The sequence below is a fragment of the Heteronotia binoei genome, chromosome 15, assembly GCF_032191835.1.
Source record: "Heteronotia binoei isolate CCM8104 ecotype False Entrance Well chromosome 15, APGP_CSIRO_Hbin_v1, whole genome shotgun sequence".
NCBI classification, from domain to species: domain Eukaryota; kingdom Metazoa; phylum Chordata; class Lepidosauria; order Squamata; family Gekkonidae; genus Heteronotia; species Heteronotia binoei.
In genome coordinates this window covers 39,273,871-39,295,622 of record NC_083237.1, presented here as the reverse complement: position 1 = coordinate 39,295,622, position 21,752 = coordinate 39,273,871, and the positions used below count along the sequence as shown (strand labels likewise).

Here is a 21,752-nt window from a genome sequence, read left to right as displayed (position 1 = left end):
GGCTAATTGCTGGCTCTGGGAGGCAGCCAGGATCCTGTTACAACTCAAGCATCCTTGCTCTTAGGAGGGCCAGAATCCTCTCAAAACTCAGGACTCAGAGAGCGTCTTGCTTGTGAGCGTGCCGCCCTCCTCCGATCCCTGAGGTCCTGACGGAGGCGGTCACGCACACGAGCCACCCGAGAGGGCGAGGCAGGGGGGCTGGGATCTTCTTCAGCAGGAGGCAGGGGTACTGGTGCAGGTGGCAGGGGTACAGTTTCTTTGGCAGACTCGTCTTCCTCTGCAGGGTCCCCAGCACCCATGACACTCTAGTAAGAACTGGTCTGGGACTGCAGAGTCAGCCTTGGGTTGTGGATTCTGGGGCTACTCAGATATTCTGCTGCTGTGAAGAGGAGCTTCATGACTGCAAGCCAGCTGAGCAGAAGACTGTCAGCTTGGCTGATGGGAGGCAAGCTAGTGTTCTTTGCCAAGGTGCAGTCTATTTTCCGGGACTTAAACACAGGTTTGAAAATGTATTATGTGTGCCCGAGCTAGAAACAAACTTGCTAAGTGTCTCTGTTCTGGCAAGAGCTGGGTTTACCGTAGTATTTGATAAGCAGGGCTGTGCAATTTTGAAACAGGGTAAACAGCTGGCTAAAGGCGCTCTGAGAGCCAATGCGTATGAGCTCATGCAAAATGTGGGGAAAGCTCATACTGTGTGGAATAGACAGCCACACAACAGGTGCATCCACAGGCTGCATAGAAGGCTGGGTCACGCCAGCTACAATACAATAAACAAAACTCTAGAAATACTAGAGGGAGTGAAGGTTGACAAATGCAATGCCTTTTTAGATTGCAATGTATGTAAAGAATCCAAATCAAGGGCAGTTCCATCGACCAGAAGGAGTGTACGTGTGTCGGAGAGACCACTCCAATTAATACATGCCGACCTGGTGGGGCCGTATGCACCCAGTGTTTCTAAAAATAGGTTTGGCTTAATTCTGGTTGATGACCACAGCAGGTTTGCATGGGTATATGCCATTAAACACAAAAGTGATGTCTGTGCCTCCTTCAAGTACTGGGCTAGGAGAGTGCAAAAACAGTTAAATGCAAAAATTCCCTCAATTCAGACTGACCAGGGGGGTGAGTTCCTGAATAAAGAGTTTGCTAATTATTTGAGGCAAGAGGGCATAGAGCACAGGGTTGCTAATGTTTCCTCTCCGTGGGAAAACGGGATTGTGGAACGGAGAGCTGGAGTACTCCAAGGTATTTGACATGCTTTGTTGCAAGATAGTGGGCTAAAGCAGACATATTGGGGTGAAGCCTTAAAGGTGTCCTGTTATATTTCCAACCGCTTGTGGACAGAGGCTATAGACGATATACCCTACAGGGTTTTGTATGGGAGAAAGCCATGCCTAGATCACCTCAGAATATTTGGTTCAAAGGCTTGGGTGAACATCCCTCTGGATAAGAGAAGAAAGGGAGGTCCCAAAGCCAGAAAGCTTGTATTTATAGGATACCAAAATGGCATGAAATCCTGGAGGTTTGTGGACAATAATAACTTGATAAGGCTGAGTAGGTCTGCCTCATTTTGCGAGGATGAAAACTGGTCTATGATTCATGCTAATGAAATGCCTGGGGAAAATAAACTGCAGCTGTCTCTGACAAGTGAGGAGGGGCAAAAGCCAGAAAGCTCACTGAAGCAGGAGGAAGACAGTACGGCAGGCAGCAGTACACAGGATGAGACATCTGAGGCTGTAAAAGGGGAGCCGGTCAGAGTCTCTGCGAGAGAAAACAAGGGTGTGCCACCAAAAAGATATGGTTTTGACACTGATGTTAACTATCTGGGCAAGGGAAATAGTTTGCCAGATGGAAAGCCAAGGGGCTGTGTAAGTGCATCAGAGGTACACGTGGATACTTCCTTCACTAAGGAAGAGGGAGGATATACTTATGTATATGATGGCCATCCTAAAACATATCCCAGTGTGTTAGAACTGTTGAATGAGATGTCTCTTGGAGAGGAAGAAGACACCTGAGCAAAGCCTGGAAGGAAAGGCTGTAAGCAATAGCTGAATTAAAAAGGGTGCAATGTACAATGCATAAGTGCTGGAATGTAAGGGACAATGCTGTAACGTTAAACAAACTTACTGTTTGGAAATGGATGATAAACTATGTAACTAAACTATGTGACTATTATAAAATTGAACTGAAGAAGTGTGTAACAATTCTAAAAAGCTGCAAATGTTATGCAATGTGTGAAAAACCTGAAATCTGTAACAAGTCTGTAAGCAAATGTGAATTGAAAAATATGTGCGCTAGTATTGAAATGATACGGTACTGTGTTAGTAACAAGTCTGGGAAACAAGCCAGCAAAAGATAAGGCAAGTGCTCAGTCTGGACAGAGAGCCAACTGAGTAGATATGGTCAGTCTGGGCACAGCGCCAACTGATAAAGATGTGCTTGCAAGTTAATTGGCAAGCTGGGCAAGATGTGTGTGCGTTAACACAATGAGTTCAGGAGAATGGAAGTAACTGAACTGTAATGTATATATGGGAATGTATGTAACCAATGTATTGATGGAAAAAATAATCAATATGTGTATGCAATGTTGTGATGGATGGATGTCAGCACCGCTATAACCTGAGGAGGGGTGTCACTATTATGTATAAAGAGACAGCTTATAGCATGTGCTGCAAAACAGAAAGTAGATCTGAGAGGCTTAGATGATCTACCTGACAGCAGGTGGCTGGCTGCCAGAAGTCTTACATCAGCCAGCAGAGTCAGCATGACACAGCAAGTTGCTGATTGGCTGTCCCATGTATAAATGTACAGAGCAACAGTGGTGATTGTGGGTTTATGGAGTTGGAGTGCAGTGGAGCATATTGTCAGTCAGGAGAGTGAGTTGGTGTAAATAAATGTATATAGTGGTTTTACAGCTACTGTGTACAGCCTTCATTCTTGCGTCGCTAAGCATCACCCTCTTGGTCTCTCTATGCGCATCGACGTGCATCGAGTCTGCGTCATGGCTCAGCTGCAGCTTGGAGTGGCCGTGGAGAAGCTCAATTCAGCCAACTACGCGGTGTGGAGCCTACAAATGGAGCACTATCTCAAGCGTGAGGGTCAATGGCTGTTTGTAAGTAATCCCCCTGCCGTGTTATCTCCTGACGAGACTGTGTTGGCCAAGAAGGTGCTGGCAAATATTGTGCTAGCCGTGGGAGATGACCAATTAGTATATGTGCGTGGGAAGGACACTGCCAAGGCCGCCTGGGACGCGCTCAGTGGGGTATACGTGAGTACAACTGCAGGCTCCCTAATGGCCTTGACCAGAAAAATGTTCCGCACTTTAATGCCGGCTGGAGGATGTGTAAGGCAGCACATCAAGAAGCTTACAGACTGCTTCATAGAGCTTGAAGCCCGGGGCAAAACTGTTGCTCCTGATGACAGAGTGTATATTTTGTTGTCATCGTTGCCGCCGGAGTTTACACCACTAATTACCTCCCTGGAAACAGTTGATGTGGCTACTCTGACCATGGAGTACGTGTGCGCCCACTTGTATGATTTCCAGGAGCAGATTGCAGCTGTGAGCCATCCGGGAGTATCGGCTGGAGAGCGTGTGGCTATCGGAGCGTCTGGGAAGATGTCCAAGCAGGAGCCGGCTTGTGCTGCTGGTAGGCGACCAAAGGCTGAAGAGGAGCCGACTGCACTGTCGGTCAGGCGTTGCTTTGGTTGTGGCTCATCCTCGCACCTTTTACGCGTTTGCCCTGAGAAAGGGAAGCGGCGTGGACGGAGGCAGCGGGGGCAGAAGACCACCAGCAGATGTGAGGAAGAAGCCCGGCTGGTCACTTCTTCAGGAGAGAGTACCGGGTCTTTGTGGATATTAGACTCTGGTGCAACAAGCCATCTCTGCTGCGATGAGAGGCTGCTGAGAGATGTTGACATTCCTGAACTCTCCCATGTGAGATTAGCCGACGGTTCTTCTGCGGCTGTAACATGTACTGGATGTGTACATTTTCCTGTTTTGAATTGCACATTCCAGAATGTATTATGTGTCCCCTCATTAAGATCTAATTTGCTAAGCGTCAGCATGTTAATTGATGACGGCTATGAGGTGGTATTTAAGAAATCCTGTTGTAAGATCTTAGGAGGTGGGGGGAAGCTACTTACTACTGGCAAAAGGGATGGAAATGTATATGTGGTCCAGAGTGATTGTGCCCAGGCTGCACAAGTGTCAAATGTGCCAGTGCACGACCAATGTATCCATCTGTTACATAGAAGACTTGGGCATTGCAGGTTTCACGCATTGAAGAAAACCCTGCAGATGGTGCCAGGTCTGAAGGTGAAGCCCTGCAAGTGTTACCTAGACTGCCAGGTCTGTAAAAAGACCAAGAGCAGGGCTTGTGCTGTGGCTAGAAAAAGCACCAGGGAGAGCAAGCGTGCTTTAGAGCTAATGCACCTTGATGTAATTGGCCCATTTCCCAAAAGTCTGTCGGGGAGGCGGTACTGCCTAGTGGCTACCGACTTCCTGGGTGTTTGCCATGGAGCACAAGTCCGAGGTGTATAAATTGTTTACAAAATGGGCTAAAGCGGTTGAAAGGGAGTTGGACTTGCATATCAAGGCAATTCAAAGCGACCGCAGAGGAGAGTTTATCTCTAATGAGTTTAAATGTTGGCTGGAGACCAAAGGCATTGCTCACAGGTTAGCAAACCCAGCCACGCCCCAAGAAAATGGGTTAGCTGAACGGCATGGTTCAATCCTACAGAATTTAATGTATTCTATGTTAGAGGATGCCAACTTACCAATTGCATATTGGGCCGAGGCCATTTGCTCCGCGGTGTACCTGTATAACAGAATTTGGAGCAAAGCTGTGTATGACATGCCTTATAGAAGGCTATATGGTAGAGTGCCTGACTTAAGATTTTTAAAGGTCTTCGGGACGCAGGCTTGGGTTAATATTCCCTCGGAGAACAAGAGGGGGGGAGCTGGCCGGGCAGTACGCCTAACTTTTCTGGGCTACAAGCCAGAAACTAGGTGTTATCCTTTTTGTGATAAGAAAGCCAAGCTGACTTTCAGTCGGTCAGCGAAGTTTAACGAGCACACCAGCTGGCCTAAATTGCATGGTGAAGTCGTTTTGCTGCCAAGTACTGATAACAGTGCTGGAGTCCTGCCAAGGGAGATTAAGCAGGTGCCAAAATCTCCCGGCCGAGAGCTAGCACCAAAGGAGGCTGAAGAAGGTGAGCCCAACGCTAGCACAGAGCCTCAGGTGTCAAGTCAGGAGGTGGAACCTCCAGCCCAGGAGGTGGCAAGCAGTCAGCCTGGAGAAGATGAGCCCAGTGCTAGTGCAGGGCCTCGAGTATCTTCCAGAGCTACTAAGGGTATCCCTCCTGCTAGGTATAAAGTACCTTATGTAACACTGATAACTAAACCAGACCCACCAGGGTTTCAAGAAATGCTAAGAAAAAAAGCTGAAGCATGGAAGGTCTGGGTTGCAGAGTGTGAGGCACGTAACAAGGAGGCTGAGGCCAAACGCCAGAGGGAACTGGCTGACCAGGACAGTGATGATGAGTGCCTGGATTGGAAATTGTAAATCTGTAAATGGCAAAGTGCAAATGTATAATGCTGTGATACTGCTGTCCAGGAATGTAAATGTATGATGCTGTGTTACTGCTGTCTAGAAATCAATGTACAGGCATGTGAGCGAGCACTGCTTAACATTGTGTATGGTGTGAAGTTGTCAAGAGTCTATGTAAACTGTGGATGGTAGACTAGGAGGTGTGTTAGTATTGAGTCTGCCTTTACACAGTGTGACAGCTATAATATGACAGCAGGTGATCTAGCTGGCAGGCTAGGTCACAGTGACCTTATCTACAAGCCGGTTCTAGCCGGTAAATGACAGGTGGAAAGTACCTGCTGAGTCAGCATGACTGTGGACTGCCAGGATTGGCTGATGGAACTATATATGGACTGCACTACCAGTGCACAGGTCTCTCTTTGAGGAGTCACATGCTGGCGGAGCACTTTGATCCTAAGGTTGATGTATAGACCTGCACTAGTGAACACATTGTATATATTCTGTAAATACACTGTTTTAGCACTAGCTGCAGGTGTCTGGCTCACTTCTTTACTGGGGCTCACCGTTGTACATATCACACCGCTCACTCTGCAAACACCCGCACCAACAGACACATTCTTGCTTCACCCCTTTTGCTGTTGGAATGGAGTTGGTAAGGTGCTCATTCCTATTGCATCTGACTCCAATAGATGTGTTAACATATAATGCTCGCATTAAATGAAGAAGCCTTTGGTCGATAGTAGTAGTTTCTAACTTCTCCCAAAGTTTTTTTTCTAGATATGGAGTCAACGACTGTCTTTAGGCCAATGAATGTGGCATGCAAAGAAACGGTAGAACTGGCTGCATATTTATCTAGCAGATGTTGCATTATCAAGCTTTGCCCCAAAATAGATCAACCCACTCTGAATCCGACCTGCTCCTCAGCCAGTAAATTATTGTGCTCTATCCAAGATTTAAATGTATCTAATAGATGGCTTGCATAGAGTTTTCCCACTATACTCAGCAGACTGATTGGTCTGTAGTTGGATGGTTCATCCCTCCTCCCTTTCTTGAAGAATGGGACTATTATTGCCTGTCTCCATTCCTCTGGGACGCATCCTGTGGAGTCAATATATGTGAATAGTGAGGCCAAAGGAGGGGCCCACGAATCGATATTATTTTTTAGAAGTTCAGGTGGGATATTGTCAATTCCAGAAGCTTTTCCTCTCTTAAGTTGGTTGATAAATGACTTGATTTCATCCACAGAAACAGGGGGCCATTCTAGGAGGTTAGCAGGCCACTGGACAGAAGATTCAGAAGAGCCCTCGTTATATAGCTTCCAAAAGTATGCCTCCCAACTGTCAGCTGTAATTAAGGAATCTATGGGGGAGAAATCCTTATATGAAAATTTGAAATCAGATCAAGGAGTTTTTAACTTTTGCTGCTTGTATTAATTGATCCCATGTTGCCGATGACTCCTATATGCCCATGCCACAGGTGGCTTTCTTCTTTTGTGACACTATCATTTTATAAGTTCTCTTTTTATCCACCAGTGAGAGGTGTAGTGCTGATATATTGGCTAGAGAGGGAGTTTTAAAGGCCTTATATGCTGAAAGAAGAGCCTTTTTGCTTCCAGACAGTCCTTATCAAACCACCTCATTGAATGCCTTTGTAGTTTGTTCAGTTGTGGACTGGCTTCATTAATCCATGAAGGGTTTAATAGCTGAATTAGATTATCAAAAGGGACCATTGGATCACAACCTGGAAATAATTCCTCCATGGCAGCTTGATACTCTATAGCATTTTCTCCTGCTACAGTTGCTTTAGAACTTTGTTCCAGTTGGTCAGACCACTTGACACAGCATCCCAGTTTCTTTGAGGGAGTAATATAGGTCCCAGGATGGATCATGAGATGATACTAATGACCTACTAATACCAGATGGAGCAAAAGGGGTAGATGGTCCCCCCCAGCTCAGGGAGCACCTGTAGGTTCTCCTCCATCATGGTAGTTTAGTGTTGGCAAAATGTCAATATTATGTCTAGGCCTAAAGGCAGGAAGGATTCCCTTTGACCACCCAAAAAGCTATGCTGGGATTGTGTGAGCTGCATTGATAAAAGCCATGTGGGTTGGATGCTGTAAAAAGAGGAGAGTTTAGTGAGATTGTCTTAAAAATCTATCTGGATCCAATCCAATGTTCCCACAATGCTATATGATTTCTGCATAGACTTTTGGATAAGGGATAGGCAAAAACTGAAAAATGGACCACGGTTAGAACATGAACCGGGCTAGTTCATGGTACTTTTTGAACTGGTTTATTTGGTTGTGCCATTCCTGAACCCAAAAATGAACCACCTTTTTTCCATGGAGGTTCAGGTGGTTCATTTTTGTGGTTCATTCTCCAGACAGACTTGTGGAGAGTCTTAGAAACATCTAAAGCAGTTGTCCATAGCTTGATTGGCAGCTCTGGGAACCAATCACACAGCTCGCATTCTGCTCTGTCAGAGCAGACACCCTGACTCCACTCTTTCATTTTGCAGCATGAACAGAGAAGAGTTAGTTTTCATGAGAACTGAAGCTGAGCTTTCCTCAGGGCACTTGCTTTGGGGAGTTATAACTCAGACATTCCAAATCCAATATTTGCCAAACTTGGAGGGCAGGTGGAGGAGAGCCTGCTGAAAATATGTTTAAAGTACCATAACAAATGGCTGATGTAGATTTATCTTGGGGGGGGGGCAGAATTAGATGTATAGTTCTCACCAAACTTGTCAGTGCCATAATGAAAACATTCAAAAAGAAAAAAAAGGTACCCCAGTGTAAAATTATGACATATCCATGTATACCCATTCATCCATTCCTTCACTTATCCACTATTTTTTCCAGTAAATATTCTTGCAAGGGAAACGTTGGAGGCAAACTAAACACAGCATAATGTTGTACTGGATGCTGGCCACATAGGATTCACAATATCTTAGTATTTGCATGTAGAAGGAAATTTTAAAAACCAAGGAATACTTACCAAATGTTTGCTTCTTTATTCTCTTGAGTTAATAGGACAGTGCAGTATATTGGTTTGAATTTACTCAGAAGAGGCTAAATAAATATTATATGTCAACCCAAACTCAAAACATCCATGTGATTTTGTCCCCAAAGAATTAAAGGATTGTTCTGCTCCCTTAAGAGCTTCTCTGAGCTGAGCCTTGTGTTCAGTTCCTCAGAACCTCAATAATCAGTTTCTGGAGGATTCTGACAATTTGTGATTAGTTTCTTATTGAAAGGCTCCAATTAGTCCTTGAGAAACATAATGTATTTCAATAATATAATATTTTTTTTTATAAATATTTTTATGTTTCATTGACTTTTGTAGAATTGACCATTACAACACATGAATGTTGGAATTACAAATAACCCTCCCCCCCCAACCCTCCCCATCTTCTCTTAGTCTTTCCCCCTCAGCCAAGGGCACAAAGTCTTGATCTTCCACTGAATGTCCTTCCTTGTTTCTCCTGAGATCCATTCTAAATAAGGGTTCCATCTGGTCTCGATTTCCTTGGCTTTATCTTCCCACGTGGAATCCTTATTGATTGTTGCCACAATGTCAGACTGTATGTAATCAAACAAATAGTTGTGCCAGATTTCTATTGACCATTTACTTTTATCTTTCCACCCCAAAGTGATGACCGCCTTCCCCGCTAGTATCATTGCCTTGACAAGGTTTTGAGTGGGTCTACTTAGTGCGGGACTTCCTGTTGTGCCTAACAACATCATATTAAAGCCAATAGTTAATGGTACATTGCAGACTTTTCTAATAAATTCAATAATTTCCCCCCAGAAGGGTTTAACCTCTTTACACTCCCACCACATATGTGCAAACCAACCCTTAAATTGTTTGCAATGCCAGCACTTGGAACTCATTCCTGGGAATATATTGGCTATTTGTGCGGGTGTTTTGTACCATTTTGTAAAAAAATTATATTCCAGTTCTTTAAATTTGATTACTTTAATCCCTTCTAGTCCTTCCAAGATTTTCCCAGCCAACCTCTCTGTTAACTGACCTTTATGACTCCAAATCTTTTGTAAATGTAGTATTATTTTATCTTTATTTGAAATCATTTTTCTGTATAGTAACCCCACTAGACCCTTCCTTTGTTTGGCCATTACTTTATGTATCTCTTCCATTGGAGCATCTAACCAAAGCTCTCCCTTTTCACTGATCTTCTTAACTATCTTATCTAAGCCTGCTATGTTTAACCAGTATTGATTACCTAAATCTTCTGTAATTTCCTGTAAAGGTTTTAGTTTACCACCCCTAAACATATCGCCCACTCTATAATAGCCTTTGTTTTTAAGTTTTCCCCACCATTTTATAGCATGTGCCTCCTTAACAATAGCTTCTAGGGGGGTCCATCTTGAAATCTTTCCTAGCCACTGTGGGTACCATTTCATCCAGGTTTCTAATGATGCTCTTCTGGGCCCTATGGCTAATTTTAGATCTTTTGTCGACACTGTGGAAAAAATACCAAATCTTCCAATACCACTGTTAACTGCATTCTCAAAATTAATCCACTTCTGTACCTTATCCTCACTCAGTTCTAGTAACGCTCTTAGTTGGAAGGCCTCATAATATTTACTTAAATCTGGGATTCCCCAACCTAATTCTGATTTATGGTTGTATAGAATTCTCTTATGAAACCTACAGTTTTTATTATTAAAAATCCACACTTTAATTGCTTTATTCCATTGTTCAATTTGATTTTTCCTCAAACCTAAGGGCAACGTTTGGAATAAATACATTAACTTTGGTATCAAGAACATTTTAAGGGATCTTATTCTAGTTGATATCCCTAGTATTTTATGATTCCATTTATTCATATCGCTCTCTATTTTCTTCCATATTTTACCATAGTTCTCATTTATCATTTGTCCATATTTTTTTGCAGGACTATCCCTAGGTATTTAAGTCTCTTGGCCCCCATTCCTATATTCGTAATCCTATTTATTTCCTGTTTTTCCTCTCTATTAACATTAAGGTATAAAATTTCTGATTTTGCCATATTCACTCCTAGCCCTGAACACTTTTCAAAATCATCTAAAATTATCTTAATCTCTTTAACTCCATCTTTGGGGTTAGACATAATTACTATGATATCATCCGCAAATAAATTAATTTTCATTTCTTCATTATCTGACTTATACCCCTCTATTCTCCCCGCATTCCTAATTCGCTCTGCTAATTGTTCTATAGCTATTATAAATATGAGCGGGGATAGTGGACAGCCTTGTCTTACCCACCCTTGAATCGGAAACGCTTGTGAGTGGTCAGTGTTGACTCTAACTTTTGCCTTACCACCGTTGTATATTTCCTGTATGGCGTGTAAGAACCGTTCCTCTAAACCTATCTTCTTTAATATTTGCCACAAGAATTCATGTGAGAGAGTATCAAAGACTTTGTAAACATCCAACTTTAACAGAGCTATTTTTTTCTTTTGGCCATGGTGCAGTACATTTAAGATATTTCTAATGGGATGAGCAATAGATCTACCCTCAATGAAACCGTATTGGTCCCCTTTTATAATTGATGGGATAACTCTCTTAAGTCTATTTGCTAAAACCTTAGCAAAGATCTTATAATCTTGATTTAGTAAACTAATGGGCCTATACGAACCTACTTCTTCCAGGTCTTTCTGGGGCTTTAATATCAAAATTATTTCTGTTTCCTTCCATGAGTCCGGGGCTTTCTTTCCTTCCAAGACTTTGTTAAAAACTATCTGCAATTCGGGTGCTATGATTTCTACCATTTCTTTATAAAAGTCAGAAGTAAAGCCATCCAGCCCTGGTGATTTACCTTTTTTGAGTGCTTTTATTACTTCCTTTATCTCTTGGAGTGTAATCTCAGCTCCCAGTGAGGCTTTCGCTTCCTCCTCTATGATTAGCTTAGGTGCATCCCACACCTCCGTTATATTCTTTTTCATATATAACTTTTTATAGAAGTCCTCAAATGCCTTAGTGATTTCCTTAGAGTTTTGAGTTGTATTATTATTAATTTTTATACTTCTAATTGATTGTTTTGCCTTTTTAACTTTCAAATAATTAGCTAACCTTTTTGCTGTATTAATACTATTCCTCTGGAAATCGTTCCTAACCATTATTTCCTTTTTCCACATTGTTGCCATATCTAGGGCTTCCAACTGTTTTTGAATCTCTTTAATTCTAATCTGTAAACTAGGATTACACTTTCCCATTATTTCTTTTTGTAACTCCTCCAATTCATTAAGTTTTGTTTGCCTTTTTTTATACCATTCCCTTTTTATGACTTTTTCTTTCCTAACCAAATGGCCCCTTATTACCGCTTTAGCAGCGTCCCATAATATATTAGTTGACACAGTGCCTCTATTTTCCTTAAAATATAATTTTAACTGTGTCATTAAGTATTCCCTATCCTCTTCTTTTGCCATTACCAGGTTGTTATACCTCCAAGGTCTGTTTGTCGAGGGAAGATTTAGTTCTAATTCTATACTTAAAGGGGCATGGTCAGAAATCAAAATTGGATGGGTCTTGATCTCTTTAACCGCCATATTATTATTTTTTTCCAAAATTATATAATCTAAGCGGGATGCTGTTTTATGTCTACTAGAAATGTGTGTCGGGCTGGGTCTCGTATCGGTAAACTCATGAGTGTCCTTCAAGCCCCAATCTCTTAGCGCAATACTATTGTTCTTGGTTATGTCCGTATTTAAATCACCCACTACAATTAGTTCGCCCTCTGAAAACTGCTGTATCTTCTTAAAAACCAAGTTTAAGAATTTCCTTTGTCTTTTATTTGGTGCATAAACATTTACTATAGTGATTTTTATGGCTTCCAGCTTAAACTTAACTAACAGGTATCTACCTTCCTTATCTACTAATTTTTCAATGTCCTCCACCTTAGTATCCTTACGAATCAATGTAGCTACCCCTCTGGCTTTGGAAGACCCCCTTGCTTCTGCTAAAACCTGCCACCTCAAATCTTTTATCAATGGTTTTCTATCATTTTTTTTGTGAGTTTCCTGTAGGCACAACAGATCAATTCTTTGTTCTTTAGTCATTTTAATTACTCTGAATCTCTTAATATTTGATGTTAGGCAATTCACATTCAGTGAAAGCACTCTTAAAAATCTATCCATTCTCTTTATTTGTAACAAACTTGGGCCCTACTGGCTGAGGGTATTTTACTTTAATTCTTACTAAAAACCCACCCCCCATTCCCTTCCCCTGTGGCACAGACAACTTTCTGGAGGAGGCAATCATCCTGTCTTCCACCTTCCAGGGAGTACGCACCCCGACCCTCCCCTTCTAGCTTCTACCTAAAGTTAGCTCAAATTGTTTTATACTTCCCTTTAGTAGTCCATTCTTGGCCTTTTCTCTTGTCTACTTGAGCTTCCTTCTCCCGGGTCCACTTTGAGATCCACTGTTTCTTCTTCTTCTTCCTCTCTCGGGTCTCTCAGGTCGTCTGTGGCGATGCCCAGGTGAGTAAGGAGATCTCTTGCTTCCTTAGGGTTGCGGGCAACCAACCTTTTTTCGTCTTTAAAAATAATTATTGAGGAAGGGTATCCCCAAGAGAATTTAATCTTATTGTCATATAATTTTTGCCCAAAGGGTCTCATTAGCCTTCTCTTTCTGATGGTTTCCTGGCAGAAGTCTTCGCTCACCCAAACTTTCCTTCCTCTAAAAGAAAGGTCTTTCTTTTTTTTCCAAAGTCTTGAAAACTGTCTGCTGAGTCTTTTCCCTTGAAAATTTAATTATGACTTCCCTTGGGGCACCACCATCTTGTCTACTTTGCAGTCAATGAGCCCTCTCAATGTCCTGAGATTGCAGAGTAACTCCTTGCTCACCCATCCAGTCTATAAGAGTTCCTTCCAGCAGTTTATTATTTATTTCCTCTGAAATTCCACCCAGAATCAAATTCGCTCTTCTATTACGGTCAGAGAGTTCTGTAAGCTGCATATTCAGCTGGACTATTTTCTGTTTGTTAGATAAGGCAAGCTCGTTAGCCGAAATAGCAATGCTCCATGTGTCTTTGAGTTCGGCTGCCAATTCTGAAACTGCCTCTCTCACTGACTTAATTTCAGATCTTATCTGGTCCTGGGACGACATTATTAAAGCCTGGAAAGCAAACATTTGTTCTGATAACTCTTTAATTGATTTAGCCATAATTTCTTATTAATTCTTTTGGAGCTACACGCAACACGCTGAGTAATTAGCCTGGGCATTGCCTCCTTAATTTGATAGTAAGAGTGTTATCTTACCCTCTGGGACCCCAGAAAGGAATTCTTACGTTCTTCAGACCTTCGTAAGTAAGCTCCTTCTTCAATTAGTCTTGCCAAAAGGCTATTTACATTCTTTTGAGCTATTTAAAATTCCAATCCGAAGGGGAGGACGAGCAAACAGCCGGCTTCCTCAGCACATGCGTACCATCCCTCCAATAATATAATAATAATACATGTATTACCTTGATGGTACAGGTCTTTTTGTATGGGATCTGGCTTGCATACTTTGACAATAATTACATCTATCTATGTGAAGACTTTTAAACACTTTTTAGTGCTGTTTCATAATAGAGTCCATGTCATTTTGCCCAGTGTGCACCTTTTATTTCTTCCACAGAGGAGCTATTTGTGAATTTCCTGCATTGTGAAGTGGGTTGGACAAGGTGACCCTGGAGGTCCATTCCAGCTTTATGATTCTTTGATGTAGCTCTCTGAAGAAATGTCCATGTGGCCACAAGAAACTTCTTCTCTAGATGGTCAGGTGCTAGAATCACCATGTGTTTCCCTACAGCCCTCTCTTTTTATTACAAAGGATTGGACTGCTTGGCTATGATGATTTATGTGATATAGATGGAACTGAGTGACAAACATGGAGCAAATGTCTGGGACTGTAAATAGGTGAAGGATAAGTAGGGTTCCCAGGGCAAGCAACTCTGGCAACCAGCAAGAGGACTGGGGAGGGGACAGGGGGCTGGCCTTGCTGACAAAGGGTAGCTTTAGAAGGTGAGACACTTTCTTTAGCATAGGGCTGGCTAACAGAAGATCAGAAATGTATTTTCATGAATCATTTACCATGGATAACACAGGTATATCTTTAATGTCCATGTCTCCAGCATGAACAACTTCATGGAGAGATTAAGTTTCTAGACTTTGCTGCATTTTGAAAGGCAAAAATGTAATGAACCTCTGTTGTTTGCCTGCTCTATGGTATAATGTTCAACTATTGCCTTTTTAATTTCCAGGCCAGCTTTCAATAAACTGGAGAAAGTGCTTATCTACCTTGCCTTTTGCTAAAGGAAAGCCAAGAAAGGAATTATTCTTTATATGCTAGAAATATCCTGCTATGGACTTGAGGAACATTGTGATGGACCTTGATAGTTGCCAGTCTGGTGTACTTGAAATACACAAATAAAAACACTGATTGGATAGCTCTAGGAATTGCAGGACACTATGATTTTACCCTAGAGTTTTGGGCAATTGCAGAGCTACTTTAGGGGATTTTGCTAAAACCCAGTACAACCCCCCCCCCCTTCCTTTCAAGCTCAATCTGAGACAGAAATTACTTATTCAAGGTTTTTGCTGACAGAGCAAACAGTTTTATTAAGAATTATCATTCCTGATACAAGCCGGAGAGAGGGAAAATGTTGGGTTCCCCCCCCCCCCCACTACCATGTAAAGTGGTGATAGGCAATAGAACTTGCTATTGGGAGGCTATCATGATCCAGATGGGAGTGCTACCTGACGCTGCCACCATTCTGGAATTATGGTCCCTTGGGAAGGCCCAGAATACTTTCCCAAGCGCTTCCAATCCCTTGCTTTGACCAAGAAAATAGGCATATTGACTGGGCAGAGTAACAAGCAAAAAGGTTTATTTTAAACAGGAAAATGAATAAAGGGAAAGTGAAAGATAAGGTGCTTTAAAACTATAGTAAAGTGGGTGAAGGAAAGTAAACATAGGCTGATAACAGACGGCCAGTTTGGGGCGGCTTGCAGCTGTCCTGAGGAAAGCCAGCTGGAAGAAGATTGCCCCAGAGCTTCCGGACAGCGCTCTAGGAAAGAGGCGGGCCATGGGAGGCCGGGGAGCATCTGGAACACTCACACATCCCACTTGCGGCTCCCCAGGTGCTTGTGAGGTGCTCTTCGGCCTTCCAGATGGCCAGGCACCACCTCAGAGCCACCCTAGCAAAAAGGGACCACTTTCCAAGTGGTCCCCTTTTGAGCCAGGTGGATCATCTTTCAGGACGCATACCAATGCAGTTGGTGGGCAGTGCCTCTGCTCTTTGGAGGCCTTTTTGCCTCAATTCTATTCCATTCTTTGAGTCTACAGAAGGGCAGGAAGAAGAAGAAGAAGAAGAAGAAGAAGAAGAAGAAGAAGAAGAAGAAGAAGAAGAAGAAGAAGAAGAAGATGATGATATTGGATTTATATCCCGCCCTCCACTCCGAAGAGTCTCAGAGCGGTTCACAATCTCCTTTACCTTCCTCCCCCACAACAGTCACCCTGTGAGGTGGGTTGGGCTGGAGAGGGCTCTCACAGCAGCTGCCCTTTCAAGGACAACCTCTGCCAGAGCTATGGCTGACCCATGGCCATGCTAGCAGGTGCAAGTGGAGGAGTGGGGAATCAAACCCGGTTCTCCCAGATAAGAGTCCGCACACTTAACCACTACACCAAACCAGCTCTCCTATGGAATGAACTGGTGAGGGACTGAGAACAAATTTGTGGGTTCCTCCTCTTCAATTGGCTGTGGTCCATAGTAATCCATATTGCTTTACTGTGGTAGTTTAGATTTAACTAAGTTTGGTTTTAGGACTGGGATTGATTATGTTCTGATTAGATTGTAAGGAATACTGTGGGTTTCTGAAATACAATTGGGGAAAGTGGGTGAGCAGTCTAAAGATCTAACATACTCAGGCCTCGGATTCAGTGGGAGCTCACGGGAGCACAGCTCCTGAACCTTTCTGAGAGTTCCACCTCCTTTCCATGTTGTCCATTGAATAGTAGATGGAGCTGCATAAGAATCCCTGGATGAGCTTCGCCACCTATTTTTCTACAAAACGACCCCTGAACATACTTATTCTTTTGTCAACATTATGAGCACAAAAGCATAAACAAACAAAAACCCTGAGACTTTCAATCATTTGCAAGGGAAGGTTGTACGAGAGAGGATATCTTTTGTAGCATGATAAGGAGAATACAACCACCACTAGTGCATGCATCATGGAAAGTGAAGATTTTTCAAACTACTTTGGATTTTCTAAAAAAAACCCCTGGACAATCTGAAACCTCAATATTTAAGATATTCAGATTTAAATGTGATTAGATACATTAACAATCTATTTTCTAGTTCATACCCTGTGGAATTTATTTCTCAAGACATCCCTCACCTCTTTGTTTCTTAGTGTGTAAATGAAAGGATTCATTACCGGAACAACAATCAGGTTGAAGATGCTCACTATTTTGGTCACCTCTAAAGCTGTTTGTTTAGATGGTTTGACAAAAAGAAAGACAGTAGAACCGTACCAAATAATCACAACTGCAAAATGAGAGGAGCATGTGGAAAAAGCCTTCTTCCGTCCTTCAGTAGAAGGGATGTGTATGATGGTAGAAATAATGAAAATATAAGAAAGTAGAGTTACTACACATGAGCCTATGATGACAATTATGGCTGTAACAAAAACTATCTTCTCAAGGAAAGACGTGTCAGTGCAGGAGAGAATTACCCAGTTATCAATGTTACAAAAGAAGTTGTTGATCACATTGGACCCACAGAAGGACAACTTTGTAATAAGATAGGATGGGAAAATAACAACAAGGAATCCACCCAGCCACGCACCACCTGCTAGCTTGCCAGAGAGGCCCATGTCCATAATGGTATGGTAATGCAAAGGGTAACATATAGCCAAATACCGGTCATAAGCCATGACAGCAAGCAGGATGTGTTCAGTGCATCCAAAGGAGAAAATGAAATACATCTGGAGTAAACAGCCATTAAAAGAGATGGTTCTGCTCCTCCCCAGGAAGATGGCAAGGATCTTGGGGACAGAGGCCGTTGTGTACCATATCTCCAGGAAAGAGAGATTGCATAGGAAGAAATACATGGGGCTATGGAGGCGCCTGCTAGTTGTCACTAGGATGATGATGGATGTATTTCCCAAAACTGTCAAGATGTACATGATAAAGAAGACCATGAAGATCAACATCTGAACATGTGGAGAACCAGGGAACCCAAGAAGAATGAATTCTGTTGCTCTTGTTTCATTGTATTCTTGATTTTGGTCTGTCATTTGTCTTTCTTTATAAGTGGAAACAAAGTGCTGAAATAACACATAAGGACCTTTACTCACAATTCAAAATGTTATAGTCTATTCAATAAAGCAGTTATCCTTTTTTTTTCCATTATAAAGCTGGGTTAATTCAAGAATACACTTAAAGGTAGGAACAGCCTCTGAGAAACTCAAGATAAATAATGTGTATCCCAAGAAAATGTCACCTCACCAGGGATTAACCTTGTTCACACCTGGCCATGCTCTCCCTAACCCATTTACTCTAATTATGCTGCACTCAAGGGGCATTAAGAGATATTTACACAGATAAAGCCATCAAGATTTCCCAAATATTGTATATTCCTTCCAAAAGCCCATCAAGATATTGTTTTGAGAGCAAGCATGTCAGCCTGCCCTCAGGCCTCATTTTGCGTTATAGCTGTAAGTACTCTGCTGTATGGCAGTGTGTATGTGTTCTCAATTTCAGCTTCACACTCCCACTTGAATATGGGTCCTCTCCTCTTCTCAGTGAAATGCTGGCTGTTTCACTGCCTCAGCAGAACTTAATCTCCAAAATTCCCTTTCTCTTCCAATCCTCCCTGATTTCCTGTTAGCTAGCTTGTGTGCTTTCTGGTTGAACTTCTGACTGGTTTATTTGAGAGTTCTCTGAGGGGAAGATCCTGGTATACATTGGTGGAAATCCCAGTTACCCAATTTTGTGTGTCTCAAATTAAGCTAATCTCCTTCAATTAAACAGGAGACTATCAATTGGGGTCACAATGGGGGTTAGGACAGGAACAGAGTGAGATGGAGAAAAAACATTGGTTAGAGCCACCCAGTTTGGAACCCACACAGTAAGATATCCACCCCACCCCTTTCAATTACATATATATACTGCTAGCAGTCCAGGAACACAAATGTCGAAGAGTTTAATGTATGGTCTAGGAACTTGTAAGTGACACAGAGTGACACAAGAGCAAATCAGACAAAAGAGCAGATCAGTGACAGAAGTGAGACATCATCATAGAAACTAGAAGCGAGACTTCATCATAGGAACTAGAAAAGAAAAAAAAATGATACAACCAATGAATGATGAATGCACTAAAGAGGAAAGAACTGTGACTTCCACTGACATTTTTCATTGTGTATCAATTAAAATTAATTTCCAGAATTGTTAAGAATTACCATGCTCTCAGCCTTTGAAGGGATCTGTGTATTTCACTTAGTGTTTGAGATTTTGGGTTAAGTTCTGGTTTTGTATTTCCGGTGGGAGTACTCCAATAGCTTACATCTTCAACTCAGAAGGACAAGGGTCCAATCTGCTGCCAACACAATTTTAAATCTGCTTGCCTCCTTAGGATTTTATAGACTATGCTGATGACATGTAAGTAAGTAAGTAAGTAAAATTTTATTTGTATCCCGCCCTCCCCCGCCAAAGCAGGCTCAGGGCGGCTAACAACAACAGAAAACAACAGTACATTAATAAACATTAAATTAACCTTAAAAACCAGTTAATACATTAATTAAAAGCCATTATTAATTAATTACATTAAATTGAATTACATTCAATTGAGTTAAATCTAACCATAATATTATCGTTGGCGCTATATCTATCAGTTGGTATTGATGGCGGATATTTCTTTGTTGTGCACTTGTGACATGCTTAAGATAATGATCTCAGAGACATATGGGTTTTCTCCCCCACCCTGTTTAACTTTTTGAAATGTTCAACCACATGAAGAGTTCTAGGTAATGCAAAGGCTTTCTGGAGGCAGTTTTAGAAAATATGAAGGTCCAGATGAGATGGAGGTGTACTACGGGTGAACAGAAAGATTGACCCAGAATTTAGGCTGTCACCTGTTCTGGATGGGTTTGCACTCCCCTTGAAGGAGCAAGTCCATAGTCTAGAAGTGCTGTTATACCCAGACCCACTGCTGGATAAACAGGTGACCGAGAGGGACTTTTACCAGTTTTGACTGGTTAACAAGTTGCAGCCTTTCCTGGGGAGAAAAGATTTTACCACTGTGGTTGCCCTGGTTACATCTAGTTTAGATTTTTGCAAAGCACTGCATGTGGGGCTGCCCTTGGAAAGTGTTTGGAAACTTCAGTTGGTACAGAATGCCATTGCTAGGATTTTGACCAAAGTGGGCCATCTTGGACTACCTACACTGGTTTCCAATTTGTTTCTGGGCACAATTCAAGCTACTGTTCTCAGTCTTCAAAGCCCTATATGGTTTGAGACTTAAAGTACCACCTACTCTTGTATGAACCTACCTGATCATTATGTTGAACTTTAGAGGTTCTGCTTCATGTGCCCTCACCTTCTGAAATCAGGCAGATGGCAACCCAAGAGAGACTTCTCAGTCATGGCACCAAAGTTCTGGAACTCTCTCCCAGGGATATTCATCCATTGCCTTCTGTTGCTGTCTTCCAGCAGTGTGCAAAAACTTCTTTGTTTTATTTTCATTTATGTTAACCCTATTGTTTGTTTTGATGAAATGTGTTTGGGAGGGGAATTGATTTAATGATTTTAAAATCTGATTTTGTCATGCATGTTTTAAATTCTTGGGCCTTTTAATGGCAGAAGGTGAGATTACAAATTTTGTAAGTAAGATAAATAAATACAGTAATTTTCATCCCACCACTCTACTCAGCTAAGTATAAAACCTTCCTCTGACCCAAAAAGGTTTCCTTTGGCTACATCAAAATATGTTAAATGTGAATCAGAATGGTTTTAAGACAATGTTGATTTTAAAGTTTTTGTATAACTACTGTATTGTATAATAATTCTATGAATGCTGTTAGCTGCCCTGAGCCTGCCTCAGCGGGGAGGGCGGGATATAAATTATTATTATTATTATTATTATTATTATTATTATTATTATTATTATTATTATCATCATCATCATCATCATCATCATCATCATCATCATCATCATCATCATCATCATCATGAATTGATGGTTTTGCTATTCCATACATTCAAAGAGCAAACCCAAGCAAGCTGATTCAGGTCTATTCAATGTGTCTTACTCCTAGGAAGTGGGGTTTTTTTTTTATGATTTTACTGCCATTCTCTCACAGTTCTATTTCTCTTAAAACAAAATAGAATTTTCTCCCTATGGCATCCTTGTGATAATTATAATTTAATATTATAATAATGAAACCAATTATATTGAATTCATCTTCACATTTCTATTCCACTGTCTTCCAGGAGACTCAGGGTGGTACACAAAGGCAGAGAAATCCCATTTTCTGTCTAAAAAAAAAACCCTCATAAGAAGTCTCAACTGAGAAAGAAGTTTTGATTAATGAGCTTTATGGCCAGAAAGGAGACTTGATCTCAGATCACCACAGCCCAAATCCAACACTCTTAACTTCAGCACCCCACCAGTTTTGCTCTATATAATGCATAAACAAAATAATTTTAAATACCTAGCAAGTTTAATCTAGCTCACAAAGGTATTACTTAAAGTTTTAATGAGCTGTTATATGACTATCTTGCTTCAAGAGTGAATTAAATTCAATTTTATACCATCCTTGATCTCTTATGTAGTGAATATATATATATATTTCCATCACATAAACAAGTATGGACAATTTGTGTTTCACCAAGATCCTAAACCTCCATGGTGGTCCACTATGAGCCTTCCCTTGTTTTCTGCCTGTTACTTCTGAAACAAAATTCAGGAATGGAGATATATATATATATATATATATATATATATATATATATATATATATATATATATATATATATATATATATATATATTTACAGATGGTGGACTATATTTGATTTGATGGACTATAGATGGTACTAGCCAGAAGTTAGACTGAGCATATGATCTACTCAATAGTTGCTCAAAAATAACAACACTAGCATGGCGTAGTTGTTAAGAGCAATGGACTCTAATCTGAAGAACCAGGTGTCAGACTCTGT

The 21,752-nt window shown here is 41.5% G+C and overlaps 1 protein-coding gene across 1 annotated transcript; it reads right to left on the bottom strand.

The window, feature by feature from the left end:
- Positions 1-16,892: 16,892 nt before the first annotated feature.
- On the bottom strand, positions 16,893-17,831 carry LOC132584348 (olfactory receptor 6F1-like). Its single transcript, XM_060256212.1, has one exon. It carries the CDS (start codon positions 17,829-17,831, stop codon positions 16,893-16,895), a length of 939 nt encoding a protein of 312 aa, XP_060112195.1.
- Between the last annotated feature and the right edge of the window lie 3,921 nt (positions 17,832-21,752).